The sequence below is a fragment of the Chinchilla lanigera genome, unplaced genomic scaffold (assembly GCF_000276665.1).
Source record: "Chinchilla lanigera isolate Chin_1 unplaced genomic scaffold, ChiLan1.0 scaffold00012, whole genome shotgun sequence".
Taxonomy (NCBI): Eukaryota; Metazoa; Chordata; class Mammalia; order Rodentia; family Chinchillidae; genus Chinchilla; species Chinchilla lanigera.
In genome coordinates, this window is record NW_004955413.1 from 16,729,060 (window position 1) to 16,750,805 (window position 21,746).

The window sequence follows — 21,746 nt, forward strand, 5'->3', positions numbered from 1 at the left end:
TCTATCTGTAGTAAATCTTAAATAAGGGAAAAATTTATAACCTTGCAAACCCAAGAGAAGGAGGCAGTTGAGCGCACAAGTAGAAGCTGGCCTTCGCTGATATGCAGGCAGCTCATCAAGCTGCAGTTTGGGGACTGATACTGCTGGTAGGTAGGTGTAGCAGAGGACTCTTGGAAGGACTTTTCTTCATGTGTTTCAGTGAAACAGGTCAATAGCTAAAACAAGGAGAGGAGAAAATATTAGAACTTTATTTTTTCTTGTTTTAAAAAATTTTTATTTTAGGGGCTGGGGATTTAGCTCAGCGGCAAAAGCGCCTGCCTGGCAAGCGCAAGGTCGTGAGTTCAGTTCCCGGTACTGGAGAAAAGCCAAAAAAAAAAAAAAATTTTTTTTATTTTAAGGAGAATAAAAAAATCACAATAACAACAACATAGACAAAAATAAAACAACACAAAAATAATAAAAGTGATACATGGTTTCAAAATAAAATGAAAGGTATTAACAGTGGTTGTTATATTACACATTGTAGTAACAAAGTTGCTCAGATTACCAGAAGTAAGAATACAAGATTGATCAAACCATTAAGGAGAATAAAAAATAATATAAAGAAACACTAGAAATGATACAGAGCTTCACTAAACAAGATGGTACAAATTCACCAATGGTTGTTATATTGCATACTGTTCTGTCTTCAAATTAGTTGTTCAGATTACCAGATAAAAGCATGCAAAATTGGTCAAAAAAATTTAAGCATTAACTGTTCCTTTTAATAAACCGACAGACATCAGTAGTACAATTACACCAGCTAACCTTCTATCTATAAAGACAGAGTTGAAGCTACAAAATAATTATGCAGGAAGCAAAATGATGTGGACTTGGAAACTATAGTATGATTCTAAGGCAAAATAAAAGGCACCCTTGAGCTTCACTACCGTAGTTCCCCAATTATAGTACTGAGGCTGATATCTGATGACTCGTGTCACGTGATGAAGGACGACCCGCAACAGGAGAGGGCTCATGACTACTCTGTTTCTTAAAGTTATATTCTGTTCTAAGTACATGAAGAGAACAAAGGCTCTTAGAGAAATCCAAAAGATAGTTTGAGAACAGTACATGCTACACTTGAGCTGATAGTGTGAGGAGCTGGGCTGCGTGGCTAGAGCAGATAGGCTTGGGGACCCTTGGGGACAGCCCAGAAAATGTGATTACATCCTGCAGCTGCAAGGCCATAACCTATCTCCAAGTTACACCATACTTCATCTGCAGAATCCCTAGCTGACCTGTCAGCACGCCACATCTACAGCCTGGATGGAAAGCACTTCATATGTACATTTTCAGTATTGACTCCCCATCAATTTAAAATCAGCATAGCATAGGGTTTTTCTTCAGCTGCATCCAGCTCCATGGGCAAGTGAGCAAAGAAGTCAAAGAGTTGGATCCAATCAAGGCTATGTTTTATTAAGCAATTAAGACAGTGCAAGAAAATAAAAATGACTTGAAGATACATGGGAGAGAGGAATTATTATGATCATGAAACTTAATGCACATAGAAAGATAAATGAAGACATGACATAGAAAAGCAATGGTGGAATATACAGCAAAATCAATGTATGGATTATTGATTCCAGACAGGGAAGCACTGGTGCATCTGTGTACCGATGATTCAATCTTTGAGACATTTTATGGAGCATTCCAGTTGTTGGTGTGTCAAGGTCTAAGACATGTCTATAGGAATGACTAGAGGCCAAGATCCTGGGAGAAGAGAAGGTTAATAAAACAAGAAGACCATGTGTTAGAAGATTTCTCTTCAAGGTCACTGAAGTCACCAATAATTATGAAAGGGGCAGAATTTTGAGGATTAGGCTTTGAACCAAATGTTAAAACTGTCATTAAATTAGTGGGAGGGTCTAAGGGGTTGATAGATGATTCCAGCAAGCAGAGAGATAAAGGAAGAAGGGTTTTTTGGGGGGTGCGTGGAATGAAGGATTTTGACATGAGATTCTCAAGGGAGAGGCTGGGAAAATGGATAGAATGTGTCAAACTGAAACAAATTAGAAAACAGGTCTAGGTGGTCTGGAGCAGTATCTGGGAGGGCTAAGGTAGTTGCCATTTGTCACATCTGCAGGTGAGGAGGTGTCTATAGAAAGGGGCAAGTTTAAGAGCCAGAAGGTGAATCAGAAAAATTCTGGAAAAGGCTGCAGGTAAAGGGAATTTTACTTATGATTAGTCATTAAGGAGATGAGAGGGAAGAGCAGGAATACTCAGCCGTGTGGGAATTAGAAAGAAATTGTTAATGATCAGGAACTCCCTACCTTCTTACAGAGGTAAATAACATGACAGAGATACTTGCTACAATAAGCTTAGAGCCATAACGATGGGAGAGCTCTGAGTGCAGCAAAAAGGAAGACAAGGGGATTCTTTCCAGGAGTGCATAGCTTTCTGGAGTTCCTCTGGACCACAGCCAAGGGAGTTGTGCTGGGCAGGCAGTGACAGCTTTGCTGTGTAACCCTGAAGGTCCCCCTCTGAGCCGCATCACCTGAGATGGATGGAACAGAAACTATCCTGAGAAACTGCTGAGCACATGTATACCAGAAGGTTTATTTTTATACATTTAACAGAAATCAACTGATCTGAAATTCATAATATACAAATGTCATACAATGATTCTAAATAGGTACTGAACCTATAAGTACAATGTAAGACACTTTATATAAACCATAGCCTTCCCTCAACCAGTGAGGTCTCGTATTATAACTGTGGATGTTGAAGTTCAGAAAGGTTAGAGTTCAATAAGTTCATGCTTCTGGCAAATAGCAGAGACTAATTGGCAGCAAAGTATCAGATTTCAGAGACCACATTATTACATCAGAACTGTGATTATCTCCTAAGTAAATATTAGTAGAGTTTTAGGAAATTTATGTAATTCTACTGATCCAAGGCTATTAGAATAATACTGATTTTGAAAGAGCTGTTGCAATGTCTTTTTTCTGATCATTCTTATTTTTCCACAAGTCATACAGGAAGAGCTGGGTAATTATTTAAAGAGAAAGAAACAGGAGGAAAATCCTCTTTGATCTCTAAAAACAATATGAAATTGAATCTTTAACAACTTTAGTTAGGAATTCTAAAGGCTTTCAGTTAATTTGTACTGTTTTCTTTATTCTGAACATATACTTGTCTGACACAGCAGATTGTGCCTTGGATAGAATGAATAATTGTGGAAACTTTCAGTGTAAGAATACCCACACTGTCAATGTACTCTAAATGGAAGTCCATATAGGTGAGGAAAAATGTTTCAGATCTTTGCTATGATGGTCTCAAAATCTAGCACTGTATAAAAGTTAACATTACAAAAACTATATCTCAGTTCTACTGAATCAGAGTATCTTGAGTGCGGATTGGTATTTTGATAAAGCTGTACCAACAATTGTCCTGCAGGAGTGATAAGAAGCAATAATATTTTCATTTATGCATCTGTATTTCTAGCTATCTGATTCTCTATCTATCCACATACATGTGTGCACACATGGATATAAAAGAGTTTATACCTTATTTATATTAACACACTTTCAAAACAGAATTCTATGCTGGAGATAGAGTAGGAAGTAAAAAATATTTGAATTATAAAATTAGTTATACTGTATTCCTATTCAAAAAACTTACAACTGCATCAGGCTCTTCCCTTTTCTAAAATCATATGACATTTGATTGAAGAAAGCCATGCGACCATGCTTTCTTCAGGTTTTGTGTAAACAGAATCTATCATGCAGTGTTGATTTTATCATTTAGCAGAGCCAGATTGTAGTTCATGGTCAATTTACTATTCCAAACAAGACATCCAGGGTCATCCAGTATCTACATCATATTAGAGCTCTATCACTGTACCAAGCAAAAAGAGTGTATTTTATCTTGTAAATATTAATGTAACCTGTAGGCATATTTAAAAATGTACTTTGGATTCTGTTTCATTTGGAATGTTTTCAAAATGCTTGGATGATATTTTGTATTTATACATCTAAAGAAAGTATTTGGATACAACCAAGCTCACTGAATAAAACATGCAAGCCATTTTCAGAAAGAGGGACTTGAAAAAATAATATTAATATATGGCAATGTATAAGTTCTGAGAAATCATTAATACAAATGTTAAACTATGCAAGTTTATAGTAAACTAGAAACAGCTAGATAATTTCTTCTATTTGCTTAAGGTGTTGACACAACATGGTTAATCATCACTAGATTGGTTTTTTTTAAAAGCCATCCTACAATTTAAAGACAGACTTTGGCAACAGATAGAGGCTGGAGTTTTTGCTGCTGTGAGAGTCAGTGTTCAGGTAAGAACCCATGACACTGTCTAATTTCAACATATCTTCTATGTAAGGAATTCCTACAGATTGCAAAGAAAAAATATTCTAGTGGTCATGATACGTACCACCAATTTTATGCTTTGTGTCTTCTTTACAGTCATGTTCTAAGCTCTCGACATCTACCCTTTCTGGAGGCAGATATGCTTCAGGCTTCAATAGTCTTAAATTATGGAAGGTCAGACACTTCTAGTTTAAGAATAAAGTTTGCAGTTCTGTTTGTACTTTCTAGACTAGAGGCGCTGTAAGTCTGAGAAGGTGAACCTCTGGGTACCTTTCTGAACTGTGCTCCAGGGACAGTAAGTTTCACCAACTCTATAGAATTATTCGGGTAGACTCCTTATTTCTCAACTGATTAATGGAGGGTAGGAGTGAAAGGTAAGCACTGAGAAATAGAATGTGTGCCAAACATTTAGCTACCTCTACTTTCTCGATTTCAATGACGTTTGACTTAGTGAGGGAAAAGGAATATTTTCTCCAATTAAATGAGACAAACGTGGTCAGCACAATTCCTGGCTCAAACTGAGAACTCAGAAATATAACTTTGCTTTTCAACATCAAGAAAGTGGCCAAGGTATTTTCTTCTGTGGAACATCAGGATGGGAGAGGTTAATGCAAGTGGCTTACTGGGAGAATAGTGAAGAAGCAAGGTTTAGTGCAAAGTGTACTCAAAACACAAAGAAGGACACCACATGTTCTGCAGAAACATTCCAGAGGGCTGAGAGTTTTCTTCTTGGTACAGTGGTTCCATATCTAAAGATGTTTGTGACTGTATTTAAAAATGAAGTTAAAACAAGAGCTTGGTTTAGGTTGTGAAGATCTTCAAATAGGAAGAATAAATGAGTGTGTGTGTGTGTGTGTGTGTGTGTGTGTGTGTGTGTGTGTGTAGTACAAGGACTCTTTTAAAGAATCTGAGGATAGACATGATATCTATAGGTTAGACAAGAGGCCAGGAGACAAAACAACTACAAGTTAGTCCAGTGAAATGTAAACAGTGTTAGCAATGGTGAAACAATAGCTGTCAAGATTTCAGGAATGTTTGCTTTGGTAGAGAGAACAGTCTAAAGGTAAGAGTCTGAAAAAGGTAAAAGAGAACTATCCTCCTGGCAAGTCATTCAGAGATTTACAAATATAGGATGAAGATGGTAGAAAATGATTTCTTGATTTGTTAATCCTGGAAGAAATGATACCAGAAGACATATTCATAGGAAAAAACTGCAGGGATTGTGTCAAAAGATTGCTTATGAAGTGAAAACTACACAAGTAGTGATTTTCTGCTCACCCAACTCGCCCAGGAACTGACACACTCAGGTACAGGCAGCCGGCCAAAACTGGAGTAACTGGAGGTTCTTGAATTATACATAGATACAGATTTATTCATGTTTTTATACACTCATAAGCATACGTGGTAGTGTTCTGTTTTTTAATGTTGTTATTTACTCACTATAAAATATTCAGTATATATTTATACTATTTAAATTTTATACTATAATCAATACATCTTTTTCAGTAATGAATATGTAATTTGTGCAGCTGATCCTTGCAGTTTGTATTTGCAAATTTGCCTACTCCCTAGAAAAGTGTTTGCAACAATGAAATCAGTTCCGTTGGTCTTTCATGGGAATTGACGTGGACCAACACAGTGGTAACACGTTTCTGTTGCCATGATATCAGCAGAGGTTGCGCAGCATGACCCTCTGCCTCCTGTGTCAATGTGCATGGTGTAAAAAGTTTCCTTTTTTTGTGATGTGTCTTCTGTGGACGTAGCTTTTGTACTCTTTGTGCTCCTGCAGTGTTCTTTCATGTGAGTATGTTTGACCAAACAAAATGTGTTATGTAATGTTCCATTGGGTTCAGACTGCAGTATCATGCTTCTTAATTCAATGTTAGTAAAGTCAACAGTATGTAAACAGGTAATGTATTAGTAAATTGATGAAAATGTCATGACCAGAGATTGTCAGGAATTTAACCCCATATTTTCCCTTGAAACAATGGTTCAGCATTTGTTAATAAACTATAGAATACAACTACCACAAATAGTGAGGATTAACTGTACACATAACATACTAAACATATAATTACAATGTTATTAAATAATATATTTATGCTTCCATGTATATTTTTTAAAAACATAAACATATATTGTGTACATATATGTGAGTATGAATACATTTTCTAAACCTGTGAAAAACAATTTATCCATAAAATAGTGAATTAAAAGAAGTAATTCATTTTCCTGGTCTTTAGAATAAGGGTTTAATGTCTCTCAATTATAATTTCTTTTATACAATTTCTAGTTAATGTGGTTCTAGTCATATATATTATAGGCAAAATAATACCTTGCAACAGTAAGAAAAATAAAGAGGCCCTTTATCAATGTAAAATTAATATGTCAGCAGGTTAAAAAGTTAAGAGGACAGAGTTACCAATATGCCATAATTTGCACTACAAAGAAAAAGTATATTTTAAAAATGCGTATCATATTTCTGAGTGAAGGAACAAGCTGAAGAACATTTGTGTTTTCTGATCTCTTGCATTTTCACTGGTGTGCATATATTTTCTTTAAAATGTAAATGAACAAAATTAAAGCAAGATCAGAATGGTGGAAAGCCAGGCATGGCAGGTCTGAGAGATACTTGTAGAACACTTTGTGTTTTTACATATTTCTGAATTCTCTCTTGAATAGTGAGCCTAATTCCAGTGGTAGCTTCTCTATGAAACCATCTGAGAGCATCCAATTCATTTCATGACCTTTTCTCTTCATTTTTTAGTAGTTGGTATATGCAAGCCACTGGTGGGTACTTTGTAAAGCCATAAAGATTGGCCTCTGTAAATCATGTAACTTGGTTATGTAGTAATATAGAATCTTAATTTCTGTAACTTGGAGTCTGTGCTCATATAGAATATGATCCTATATTATCAAATTTACTTCTTGTTTCAAATTTCTGCCCATAAATTCATTACTAACTAAATTATTATCTCCCTAATGCTAGAACAATATGTGGCTGTCTGTCCTGTACCTAGTACAGTGGTAGAAATATAGTCGGCTGAGATAAAATATTACTGATTGACTCCTTAGTTGATATTTAGCTTAGAGCTTTTCTTGTTTCTAAATTGCATATTGTTAAAGTAAAATAAATTACTTTTTCTGCTTTAGTAGGTGAACAATTCAAATCAACCACTTACGACAACTGAGAATATTATATCTATAATTCAATCATGGATGAATGTCAGCACTTGAATAAAACGACAGAGGCACAATCTACAGAGCAAAAGAAAGCAAGATGCTACGATCCACTCAAGGTGGGATGAGCGTCATGATTCCAAAGTAAAATAAAAGAATGAAATACTTTTTTCCATAGAAAAGGGAATCCATTGTTAAAAAGAACATATTTCAAATTCAAATTTTCAATTGAAGCATAAATCCAAATATTAGTAAGGTGATCCATCTCTTGATTTAAATGTCGTTACATCTTATTAAGGTCTTTCTTTGGTGGTTTTTCTGATGGCAGCGTGTTCATTAATACTGAAGAATTAGAAATACTTTGATTTCTTTGGTTCTTAATGGAAATGTGATTAAAATAAAAGATTTTGTTGTAATAGGTAATATGCAAAAATATTCTTAGAAGTAGTCTCTAGCCCTACAAAATTAGTGTCTTGTGAATCACTTTGCAATGTTTACCTGTTTAAATATTGTCTTAGAGAACAGCATTTTTTTATTCTGAGAATTTAAGTAATATAGAAAGAAAATAAGAAACAAACAAAGATATCTGCAATAACTAAAAATTTGGGCATAAAGACCTTGTTGATGACTTCAGAAAGCCATTTAACCTTCCCACTTACAAGTTGGTAAAAATAACTGTCCTGTTGCTATTGTTACAAAATTGAAGGGGCTTTAACTTATATTGGCACTTTCCTGAAGAGGGAAAAATACTTGGCAAGCACAGTGCAGAGTAAGGACACCAAGACTTCGGGAAGTTGAGAAATTTACCTGAAATGGCCTACCTTGTAAATTGAAAACGTTTGAATCTAGGACAATGCCTTTAAATTCCACAGAGAAAGTCTCAAGGCCACCAAGGAGTCAGTTACAACCACCTTTTACCTTTTAAGTTTTTCACTTAGTTGAAGTTGTGTTCTTGTACGCCATATAAAGTCCTGATTAACTTTGGAAGCAGAATGATAGTCACAGGGGAAGATTCTAGCTAATGCAATTGAGTTACATTCCATTCTCCAGGGGTAAATATGGAGATTTCACACATACGTGCACAGCAAAGGGGCAACCAATTGGCCAGAACAAATACGATTTTCAGAGTGACCTCTTATAGAGCATATTTGGAGAAGTTGGCAAGAGTCGGGCTTTAGCAAGCAGTGTGTGTAAAATACGTTACCTGGGCCCCAAAAAAGAAGAGAAGAGAAACAATAGCAATAGCAGCTAGGATTTATGAAGCACTTAACTGACAAACATTGGTCTTGTGTCTTATTTCTGTTAGTGACATTGTACTTTACCAAAATTCTGTAAGTCCTGGAGCAAAGTCTGAACTGAGACAGTCTGATTCCAGACTATACTCTTTACTCCACATTGCTAAAGTAACTGAATTTTCACAACATTAGCACCCCTCAGGTGGTATGCAAAGCAAGGATTTGAATGTAGGTGATTTACTGGCCTTCCTCATTCCATACATCTAAGAATTTACCTTCAGATCAAATCACCAAGTATCTAGCAACTGTGGGATATTATTCTTGTTCATGTGCATGTGTAGAGACAAATACACATTTTGTTACTGACTTTTCTCTATAGACTCGGGAGATAGAAGTATACAAAAAGTGAAAACAGAACTGGGTGTGATGGCACATCTCTGTAATCCCAGCACTTTGAGATGCTGAGGTAGGATGCTTGCTAGTACCATCCCAGCTTGGACAATTTAGTGAAACTCTGTCTATAAAAATAAAAAAAAAGGGCTGGAGATATATCTCAGTCGAAAGGTCCTTGGTTCAATCACCAAGACCACAAATAATGAAGTGAAAATAGATAATGAACACATTTCAGTAACAACATACTTTGATTTCTTCTGGCTCATTTTTCTGTTTTTTTCTGTTCTATCAACTATGATCCAGAGAATCTCCCAGTGTATGCTTTGTTATCCTTTACGTTTGCTGCTTTTACTCTTCCAATTACTCACACCTTTGCACAGTAAGATATTTTCTAACTGTACAAAGTAACACATTATTTGTCCAAAATATAATAATAGAGAGGGCAAAAATAAAATTCTCCCTTTCGGCTGTCATGCCCACTCCCTGCCAGCATAAACCCACCCCCCATGTAACCACCAACACTGATTTCCTAGTTTTCCTTCCAGCTCCCTTTCCTCTGGCTACATTGGCCTTTTGACGTTCCACAGACAAGCCAAGCTCATGTCTGATTGTATTTACCGGTGGCTCTTCCAAAATATTCTTTTGGTTATCTGTGTTAAAGGAATCTGATCTCACATCTCTTTAAACATCACCTCATCTCTTACCATCCCATTTAAAATAACCCTGTCTATTACTCTTTGGCCACCTTGATTTTTTTCACAGCTTCCAACACTAGCTGACACTGACACCCCAAACACACACGCCTATAGTTGTGTGCATGTGCACAAATGTGTACTTCATGGCTTAAAGTATCACAGACTTATTATCTTACCATTCTTAAGTTCAGAAGTCTGAAATGAGTTTCACCAGGCTAAACCTGGATTGATGGTAAGGCTATGTTTCTTTTCAGAAATTCAGGGAACAATCTGTTTTCTTGTCCTCTTCACATTCTACTGGCTACCTCTAATTCTGGGCTCAGGGACTCTTTATATCCAAAACAACTGATGCCTGTCAAGTCTTTCTCAGGTCATGTCTCATCAACACTGACCCTTCTGCCCCTCTCTTCCATGTTTAAAGAAGCCTCGTGATTACAAGGGTTTCACTTACATAGTCCCAGTTGACCTCTATTTTAAAGTCATCTGGTCAACGACCCTAATTTCATTAGTAGGCTTAGTATCCCTTGTCCTCTTACCTAATACAATCACGGGTCATAGACCTTAGGGCATTTTAAAGGCCATCCACATGTACAGAGTTAGGTAAAACCATATTTGTACATATATGCACCTATATGTAGTAAGCAGAACAACATTTTATGTATGTACTAAATATATCATCCCTCTCCTCACACTGTGAAGTAAGCTCCATGAAAACTTAAGTTTTTTGCCTCAAACATAACAAGCATTTAATACATATTTGTGGAATAACAGGATGGATTAAGAAGCATTTCTCTTTCAATAGCCTGTTCCATAGATGATGATAAAACTTTTTTTCCCCTTCTCCTTCCTCTTCCTTTACTCCTCATTTTTTTTTTTTTAATTTTATGTACCTGAGTGTTACCTCAGTTTAACTACTTTGGCTTTAATACATATTTTAAAATCTGTTTAATCCAACCCACCCTGGTTAATTTTAAGTGGAAGAAAGCAAGCAAACAGAAGCTTCTTGTACATTCTTTTCCGTTTACTTTTTCCGACCTTTGGACACCAGTGTTAGAGTATTGATTCAAGACAGACTTTTATTACTGGTCTACGACATGGACTATCCTCATCCATGCATTGAGCCACACGTTCATTTGCTTATCTATGTATTTATGTATCTGCAATGACAAAATTAACACCCATGAAACCACACAAACTAAAAGTATAATGACCTATCTACCTATGTTGCTTTCTGCAATTTTCTGGCTTCTGCTTCTTCCTGTCTGAGGTAAAGACTAACTGAAATGTTGGTGGTTACTTTTTTGTAAGATCAGCTGCCAGTGTCTATAAACATTTCTTTAAAAGGTATATTTGTTTGATTATTTTAGCTATACGACAGAGTATTTTGTTACTTATAGAATTTTTAGCTGAGAGTTTTAATGTTAATATTCGTCCATATTATTTCATATTGCAGTAATTTATGCATTTTAATTACCATATTAAAATCCCAAAATATTAATACACTGATTTATTTCTCCACTGCTCATGCATTTTTGAATTGTTTTCAGGACTCTTTTATATTATAAATAATGTGAAGATAAATATTATTCATATTTGCTGGTGTACCCAGGAGCTGTTCTTGACCATACACTACTGAGAACTCATAGCTAGAATATGAAATATGTTGTGTTTTTTTAAAGGATTATACTAATTGTAAGACTACCAGCAATCTATATGTGAAAAGCTGGATATATGTTCTCTCCAACACTTGGTGTTATCAGATTTCTTGATTTTTGCAATTTAAGTGAGCATAAAATGGTGCCTAATTTTGAACTTGTTTTACATTCATTGATAGCTACAATTGAGCATTGCTTCATTTATCTACTAGTCATGTACTTTCTCTTTGGTGAAAACTCATGCATATATTTTGCCTATTTTCACACTGGATCATTTGTTTATTTCTTCTTCTGTGTGATTTATTTATAAGAATATAACATATTAGTGGTAATTTATTATATGTGAGAAGAATAAATTCTAATTTTAATAGATTTTTACTTTCTCAGTGAATTCTTTGGTGAACAAGTATTCCTAATTTTTATTTATTTGAGCTGACCAAATAATAACTTGGTACTCATTAATAATATTGCAAGATGAGAAAACTTCATGCACTTTCCTTTTGACATTAAAATCTTCCTTTATATAGCATTAACTTTTGTGTACAATGCACAACAGAAAATTAATTTTCACTCTTTCCCATTTTCAGCTCTGTTATTGACTAGCCCTTCTTTTACCCATTTTACTGCTATCACCCTTTTGTTTTATATCAAGTTTTATATATGTATGACTCTGTTCTGGGTTCTATTTTTTATTTGGTAATTTAATCCTACAGTAGAGATACATACTGTCTGGAGCTTCACATAAATTATGTTTTTTAGAGTAAGCAATCTATTTGTACTCTTATTGACATTAGCTTCATTCTTCTTGGTTTTCAAAACATTTTTTATAGATTCTTTTATTAACTTTCATGAAAATTCTGGAGATTTTGATTAAAGTCATTGAATTTGCTGAGTGGTTTGGGATGAGCTAAGTCTTTTAAATATGAAGCCTGTTCTGATTGAATGTGATATAACTTTCCAACTTTAAAAAAGATACCAATGTTAAAGTTTTAAAATTTTCTTCATAAAGGTCTTAGACATATTTTATCAAATTTCTTCCTAAATACTTGATATTCTTTAATATTATTATAGCTAATATCTTCTTATTTAGTCAAGTTGCCTGGTGTTTGCTAGTGATGAATATAAATGATTAATATACTAATATATTAATAATATAATATACATACATATACAATATATATGTAATGTGTGAAATATACATATATAATGTGTAATAATATGTAATAACATGCAATATACATATATTACATATTCTTACATATATTACATATATAATATGCATATGAATATATGTATTACACACATTACATGTATATATGTGTGTCACATATATATTACATGTATATACATACATATAATATGAATATAAATTACTAATATACTAACAATACAATGTACATACATATATGTAATATATGTAATGTAAGTAATAATATACATATACATGTATGTAATATATAATAAGTAATAATATGCAATATACAATATTACATGCAATTGCATATAATATACATATATGTAACAGACATGTGCATATATAATATGTATGTAATGAGTAATGATATGTAATGTACATATATAATACACATACATATACATGCATATATACATGTATGCATATATACATATATAATATATAATATAAGCAATAATAATATATTATACTAATATGCTAATTTTATAATAATTAAAATATTTACTAAACTCAAATTATTTCTACTTATTTTTCTGAAGTATCTTTGAGAATTTAATAACAAAAAATGTTTTTAATCATTTAAAATTATAGATCTAGTTACTTCTTTTCAATCTTTATAGATATATTATTGCAAAATTCAATATTGAATGCAAATGATAACTATGTTTGCTAGTTTCTGATTTTAGCACATTTACTTTTAAAACACACTTCATCAATCTAATGATATTTTATTATATGCCTAATAAGTTTGTCATAAATTTATTTTTAATTTTATCAAGCCTCTGTCTCCTTTACTCTGATAGCGATGAAGAAGTATATTGATAGAGTTTTCAAATGTGAGAAATTCTTAAATATTTGCTGAGTGGTTTGGGACAATATAAATCTTTGGTATATCATTTGGTATATATTTGGTATAAATAACATGTTCTTTGAATTTTATTTTTTATTATACCTCATGAAATTAGCTTTGCCAGCCTTTCACTAATTTTTGCACATTTATAGGTAATATAGATCTATTCTTTTCTGTATTCATAATGCCTTTTATCTAGTTTTACTATCAGAGTTGTCTTGTCTTGAAGAATATGAGTCCATTTTTCCTTATACAGTAGAACAGTTTACACACATTAGAATGTTGTGCTCCTGGAAGTTTTGGAAAGGGTACCAGTTTTAGATTTCTTCTTGATTGCATTTTAGAGTTACTGTTAGACATTGTTAATTAAATTTAACTTTTCTACTTGCAAACATCTTTAAACAGATTTTAATTTCTTAGTTCTTTGGTTCCCATTATAATTGAAAGGAAGGTACAACCATTTCTATACACTTTCTCTCTGTGCAGTCATAGCCTTTCTTTTTATCAGCACCCTACACTGGAGTTATATGTATTTTAAAATTGATAAACCCGCACTGACACAACATAATCATCTGAAATTCATGATTTACATTAAGATTCGCTGTGAGTCTAGTCTACGGCCGTACCACCCTGAACGTGCCTGATCTCCTGTTAGTCATGTATCACCTATGAGCTTAGACAAATGTATAATGACATGTAGTCATCATTACAGTGTCACACAGAGCAATTTCATTGCCCTAAGAATCCTCTGTGCTCTCTTCTCATCCATTCACATAACCTCCGGCCACCATTCATCCTTTTTCAGTCTCCCTAGTTTTGCCTTTTACAAAATATAATTGAAGTCAGCCTCATGAGACTGGCTTCTCTTTCTTTAACAGATTGCCTGTAAGGCACCTTCATTTAATGGTTTGGTAGTTTACCTCTTTTTAGCACTTAATTATATTCCATTGATTGCATATACCAAAATATACACATTCTGATTTTACATATGATGGTTGATTTCACAATATGGACAAAACTACTATAAACATCTTGGTGCAGCTTTTTATTTGGACTTAAAGTTTTAATTCCTTTGAGTAAACACCAAGGAATATGACTGCTGCATTATACTAAGACTATGTATAATTTTGTAGGAACCATCAAGCTGTCTTCCAAAGTGGCTGTACTATTCACTTTCACCAGTGGAGAATGATAGTTCCTGTTGTTTTGCACTAACACTTGGCCTTATCAGTGTTCCAGATTTTGACCATTCTAACGGTTCTGCAGTGTTAGCCCATGGTCATTTAAATTTACATTTTCTTGGTGATATCAGGTATGGAACATTTTTTCCTGTGCTTGTCATCAGTATATCTTTTATGAAGACAGTGTATGAAGGTGTTTGGTGCATTTAAAGTCTTTTTTTTTATTATTAGAATTTTGAGAGTTGTTTGTAAATTTTGGAAAACAATTTTTTTGTCCAATATTTGTTTTGCAAATATTTTTCCCTATCTATGACTTCTCTATTTTCTTGACAATTTCTTATCTATTATTTCTTTTATAGATTGTACCTGTGGAATTTCTCCAAAAAGGCATTTCCAAATGTCAAATCATCTAGATTTTCTCCACTGTTATCTTCTATAAGTTTTATAATTAAATGTCTTTTAGACTTGACATATGATCCACTTTGAGTCAATTGTGGAGTGTACAAAATGTACATTCATATTTATTATTTTGCATATGTATGAAAAGAGTATCTTTTCTCCATTGTATTGCCTTTGTTTCTTTGTTAGGGGTTAAGGACATATTTAAGGACTTACCAGTCGAGAATATTTATGTGTGTTGATTTCTGAGTCCTTATGGTTTTATCCAGGTGACTAAAAGTCTTAATGAGGTCATTTAGGTCCTCTGTATTTTTCCCTGTTGTATAAGTCCATTTCTGATGGACAGGTATTAAAGTCTCCAGCTATGACAGTTGTTCCATTTATTTCCCCTTTTAGCAATTCCAGTTTTTGCTTTAAGTAATCTGGTTCCTCTGTTGCTAGATGCAAATACAATGAGGATTACTATGTTTGCTTTGAGAATTAACTTCTTTATCTTTATTTAACATCCTTATTTATCCCTGATAGCTCTCCTTGCTTTATAATTGCCTCTGTCTGAAATTAATTTAGCTACTCTTGCTTTCTTTACATGAATGTTAGCACAGAATATTCTTTGTTTTGATTTTTTTAAATATATTTTATATTTCAAATGGGTTTCTTGTGAACTACATATAATTGAGTTTCAATTTTCTATATACTCTGACAATCTTGGTTTTTTTTAAACTGGCATTCTTAGATCATAATATTAAAAGTGACTACTGATATAGTTGGATTATTATGTACCATATTTGTTACAGTTTTCCTATTTTTTCATTCTCTTTTTTTGACTTCTCTTACTTTTTTGCTATAACAATTCTGAGTATTTTGTATAATTCTATTTTCTTTTCCTTTTTGCATCTTATTCTTTTTACTTTTATAGTGTTTGCCATCATGTTAGGTGTATATATTTAAAAATAATTCTAATTAAAGTCCGCTTTCAAATAACTTCATATCATTCGACAGGTTATATAAGTACCTTATAATAACAAAATCTATTTTTTGCACCTCTTTCTGTTTTTATATCATTATTTCCATTCATTTAATTTAGAAAAAATGTGTCATTAAACTTGCAAATTTGTCCACTTACTTGACATATCTGAATTTTTTCTAACAGCCGAATTTATTATGAAAATTTATCTCCCCTCCTTTCTATACTCCTTTTTTACTGCTTGCTTTTTCACGTGTGTTTTTGAGACAGGGTCTCACCAGGTAGTTCAAGCTGGGCTTGAACTCATTTTGTAGTCCAGGCTGTCCTCAAATTAGCAACAATCCTGCTGCCTCAGCCTCCCCGGTGCTGGGATTATAGGCCTGCACCATCATGCCTGGCTTTTATATACATCACTGAGATGGCCTTAATTTTGCAGATATTTGCATTATTTTATACGAGGAGTCGAACTCAGGACCTTGCACTTGCCAGGCAGGCACTTGTGCCACTGAGCCATTTCCCCAGCCTCTTAAGTTTTTGAATTGCTAGTTTATACTTTACATCACAAAATGTTGTAACATGTTGTTACAATGTGAGTTTGCCTCCTCAAAATTCATTTCGAATCATAATCACCATAGGAATCATATTAGAAGGTGGGCCCTTAGGAAGTTGGTTAGGTCTAAAGGCAGAGTATATATGAGAGGGATTTTGACCATTATAATGACGGGCTGAGGGGGATCTCTGGCCCTTGCAGCTATGTGAGAAAGCGGTGGGAAGACAGCACTTACCAGGTAGTTGGTGTTCTGACACATAGGGATGAGGACCTGTGTTTTATTCTAAACTAACTGGTTTTGTTCTGTACTATACTTTGTGATAGCACCTCAGGTAGACTGAGCCATATATCTTATGCTTTTTGATGATATCACTCTTTAGCTTTCTCTACTGTCTGATTTTTAAGTCTGAAATTTTAAGTTTTAGATAGTATGACTATTTTCTTTCTGTTTTCTTATTTTCTTTTACGGAAGAACAAAACGAACTTTTACTGAGTATTTAGTACACTTTGTCTCATAAATTTTATTCAGTATCTTCAGAATTAGATTCTTCTTTTAGTTTAAGGAATTCTCCTCAAACTGTTTAAAGTGTGAGACTTTTCCTATTATCTCTTTTGGAGCTGTCTTTCTTCTATTAAACTCTTGGTGAGTATGTGCTGAAAGAGCTGCCTCTTGAGGGGTTGACACCTCACTTTGCTCTCTCTCTCTCTCTCTCTCTCTGTCTCTGTCTCTGTCTCTGTCTCTGTCTCTGTCTCTCTCTCTCTCTCTCTCTCTCTCTCTCTCTCTCTCTCTCTCTCCCTTGGAGAAGAATACTTCCTCAAAACCTTGCTCTTTTGTCTGGAGTTCACATTTCCCTGGTTGCAATGGTTACTCTTTCTTGTAATGGGCTTGTGGGAAGGTCTGAAGGAGAACCCCTCTCAGCGTGAGAACTAAGTGCACAGGAAGAGAGGAGTGGAAGGAAGATGAGCGTGAAAACAGCAGCCACCAGGAAGCCCTGGTCACTCCGCACTGTGCCAAACACTGCTCTAGCCAGGGTTCCCAGAGACTCGCAAGGGAGAGACTGTCCTCTGGCACCGCAGGACTCTCTATGGGTTAACCACTGGGAGAAAATTCCAAAGCTCAGTCAGCCCTGTTTTCTCTCTTCAGCTGCTCTGTTGGGCAGGAGGAGTTTGAGCTGTTGTGATTCTATTTGGGAGGGTCTTTGCTGAAGTCTGAGCAGTTTCCACCAGTGCCAGGTGAAGCACTTTGCAGTTTGCAAAGTGATCAATCTCCAAACTACCTCCTGGCAAACAGTTTTCTTGAGCTCCAGACCTTCCTTAGTTGTGTCTGCTGGGTCTATGTTTGTTTTTAGGCACCTCAAATGGGCTTGCAAAACAATTTCACTGCTTTTAGGATCCAAACTTCTTTTTCTGGCATTTATCATCCCAAGTTATCATTATTCCTATATTCAGTTTTCTAAACTAGAAATCTGGCCACAAAACTGGAATCCTTATTTTCCATTATAGTCACAAAATCTGATTTTGCTCTTAAAATTCTTCCCAAGTGTGTCTGAAAACTTCTTTTTTTCCCTCTAACTATATTTATCATAAAAAGATATATTCTGAATTGGGATTTCTAATAGATTTCTTTGCAGATATATATTTAGGCATACATATATTTAAACATATATATTTTAAGCATATATGTGTATATATGTATATAGTCTATTGGAATTAACCCATTAAATTTAAGGCCTTTATCTCACATTTTACCATGTACATTAACCTCCAATATTTGGGATTTTAAAGTTTTTCATAATTCTTTCTGTTGTGTATGTATAGTCTTTCTGTTTTTTAAATGTGTTTGTTCTCTGCACTACCGGTGGCTTCTTATTTTAAATGTTTTATTTATTTTTCAATTTACAAACTCTTATTACCTCCTCAGATATCACATCTGTAAATAATATATGCAGATAAAATTAATCGCTGTATTAATTCTCTGTATACTTCTTAGCATAATAAATTTGTATGAGCAAGTATTATGGTCAGTACATAGGACAGCATCACTATCTGTCTAGTTTGTTGGGCCCATTGTGTTACATAATGTATTATGTCTTTGTTTTACTCTCTGTGTTTCAACTCCATCACTTAGCAGAGTAACTGCCATACTGCAGCTACTCAACAAATGTTTGCTGAGTGAATCAATCGAGGTTCAGATAAGTTCATCAACACTGCACTTGTGAGCAAGTGGAAACTTGGAGATGTCCTCTGACTTCAAGTCCAGAACTTTCATCATAATAAATAACTGACCTGCCACGGCAGCAGGTAAACAGAGACTTTACCTCGTAGTTCAATGTCTGTCTTCTCTTTCTGCCAGTAGTATTTAAAAAGCTATCAGATGATTATAAACATTTGTGCCTTTGTTTTGAAAACTCACTATTAAAAGTTCTCTATCTTAATGCTACTGGTGTCCTAAGGTTTATCATAAGATTTTAGCTTTTTTCTTTCTTTGACATTTTGTTAAGCTCTGAGAAAGTCATTATATTGCTCCTTCTCTCAGTTGAAGTCTTGTATTAAGAACAGGATTAGTAGGAGTTACAGTGACAACATAAGAAAACATCATCAATGTAACTAACTCATTTCATGCCCTTTTAAAATCCTAGCTCACTGGAGAGATCCTACCATGCTGGTTGAGTTTGTATCTGTTATCCATTTATTGTTTGTACAACCAATGTAAGATTTTACTGTGAGAATTCTGAGTTTGTATCTGTTTTGTCTCAAGCTAACATTTCTTTAAAGATTAAAGCCACAGATGATATAAAACTTTTCTCTGAACTTTTTGAAAGCTTCTGTTAGGACAGGACTCTGATTATTCTTGTATCTATGTTCATAAGAGTTCCTGATGATTTCTGAAATTCCCTCCTCCTTGATTTCAACCATTAGAACCTTTATAGCCAGCCCCTATTTCTCTTTTTCAGCCACACTTCTGGAAATGCTGCCTTTGAGAATGTGCGGTCACTCCCCTCCATTGGCCTGGTATCCAACAGAAAGTAGAGACTTGCCACCATGTCCAGTTGAGAATGCTGTCCAGCTTTTTATAAATCAGTTCGTGACATTAGTTTAAAATAAAGCCTTAAATATATTGCTCAAATGTGATGTAACCAAGTTAGGAAATGGTTTATCTGTACAATGCTGATATACTAAAATGGCTGAGAAGTACCAATTGCTATTGGAGAATGATAGGGTTTTTATGATAAAATAGTATTTGGAGAAATTGTTTTAACTTTATATACCGATAAACATCATATAAACCCTTGATTTTCCCCCCTTTTCCTTCTGCTTTTCCTTTAGATGTTCTTGGCAGCTCTGTCATTCAGCTCTATTTGTAAATTGATAGCTGGGGTCAGTATGAAAACTGCCATTACTCATATTGAAAGAAGATTTGACCTGCCCTCTTCTGTTGCTGGTTTCATTGATGGAGGATTTGAGATGGGTAAATTTTATGTGTATTTTAGTAGTCACATGTGAGGAGGTAACACTGTTCATGTGTTCTATGACTCTAGTTCTTAGCTAGAGTACATCCATCTGTCCCTCCAGCCAATCTGGCACTATACGGAGACAGTTTTGTTTCTACCTGAGGTAGAAAACAAGGATACTTTTAAGTATCCTTTATTGTACAGGAAAGACCCCAACAATGAAGAATTACCTAGCTCAAAATGTCAGCAGTTAGCACTTACCCAGCAGTTAGGATACTGAAAAAGTGTGATCTTACAAGACTCACTGCTTTCACACTGACACACTGTGAAGCTTTGCCTTTGTCTCTCAAGATGCCCAAGTGTGAAGAAAGGCTGTGAGGCAACCTGACTCTGTGATTTGGGGAGAATGGAAGAGTTTTGGAACATTGTGTTAGATTTATACTATTTTTAACTGTGTTTGGGGTTTTTCCTACAACATTTAAGGCATTGTTTTGTTTTCTTCATTTTAATTTTAATGTTTTCTCCTACAACAGTGAAGGTGTACAAAATTTTTTTTTTTTTTTGTACCAGGAATCGAGCTCAGGATCTTGCACTTGCCAGGCAGGCACTTATGCCACTGAGCTATATTCCTGGTCCAGGCATACATAATTATTAAAAATTTTAAAAAATTATGAGTTTGTACACTATTAGTTATTTTTTCTCATTATGACCAAAAGCCTGTGAAATTTAGCTTACTGAGAAAAAATTTATTTTGGATCACGGTTTCTGAGATTTCAGTTCATGGTAAGCCAGCTCCATTGCTTTTATTCCTATAACAAGGCACAGATATCATGGCAGAAGTGTATGGCTGAGGAAAGATACTCACCTCATGTTAGCTAGGGACTATGGAGTCCCTGGGCTTTTGGTTCCACCCAGACTCCCACTCTATTGGATAGTGTTGCTTACATTCAGCTTAAGTCTTTCCCTTTCGCTTGCTGTCTTACATGCCAATCACCTCTGATAACCCTGAAGTATGCTTTACTAATTTCCTAGGCACTTCTCAGTGCAATCAAGTTATCAGTTAAGATTAATCATCACAGTAACTATTATCTCTACTAATATTTTCTTCTTCATTTGCCTTTTTAATTATTTGAATAAGCCCCCAAATTAGATCTGTCATATAGATTTCAAATTTTTTCTTTAGGTTTGCCATCTATCATTGTATAAAACATATTTGAGTATTTTAAAAGTAATTGCATGGGGAAAACATATCTATATTTTCCTTCTTAATTCTGCATTTTTGTAATTCAGAAAATATTACATCCTTTATGTATTTCATTCTCCCACTTACTACATAAACAAGAAAAAGAAAGCATAAAGAAAGCATATAGAATTTTAAAATTAGCTTATTAGCTTTTCAAAATTATTTTTATAAGTGTATGTTTGCAAAGCATATATTGCAATAGTGATGTCCATTTTGAAAAATCAGTACATACTTATAACACAATTTGATCATTTTCAATCTCTCTACTTTCTCTCTTGGCTATCCTCTCCTTTTAATGTTCTTCCCAACTCCTAAAAGAATACCTTTTGTTTCAGGAGATTTAACATTTAATTCATTTTATCTCTCTTGTTTATCAATAACTTAATTCT

General features: G+C 34.3%; 1 protein-coding gene across 1 annotated transcript in view; it reads left to right on the forward strand.

The window, feature by feature from the left end:
• The first annotated feature begins 4,271 nt into the window (after positions 1-4,271).
• Positions 4,272-21,746, forward strand: part of LOC102014763 (solute carrier organic anion transporter family member 1B1) — a 61,540-nt gene continuing 44,065 nt past the window's right edge. The window contains exons 1-3 of the mRNA XM_005379050.2: positions 4,272-4,331; positions 7,519-7,664; positions 19,990-20,131. Of these exons, the coding sequence (XP_005379107.1) occupies positions 7,581-7,664; positions 19,990-20,131 (226 nt within the window). The 5' untranslated portion in view covers positions 4,272-4,331; positions 7,519-7,580. The remainder of the gene's footprint in view (positions 4,332-7,518; positions 7,665-19,989; positions 20,132-21,746) is intronic.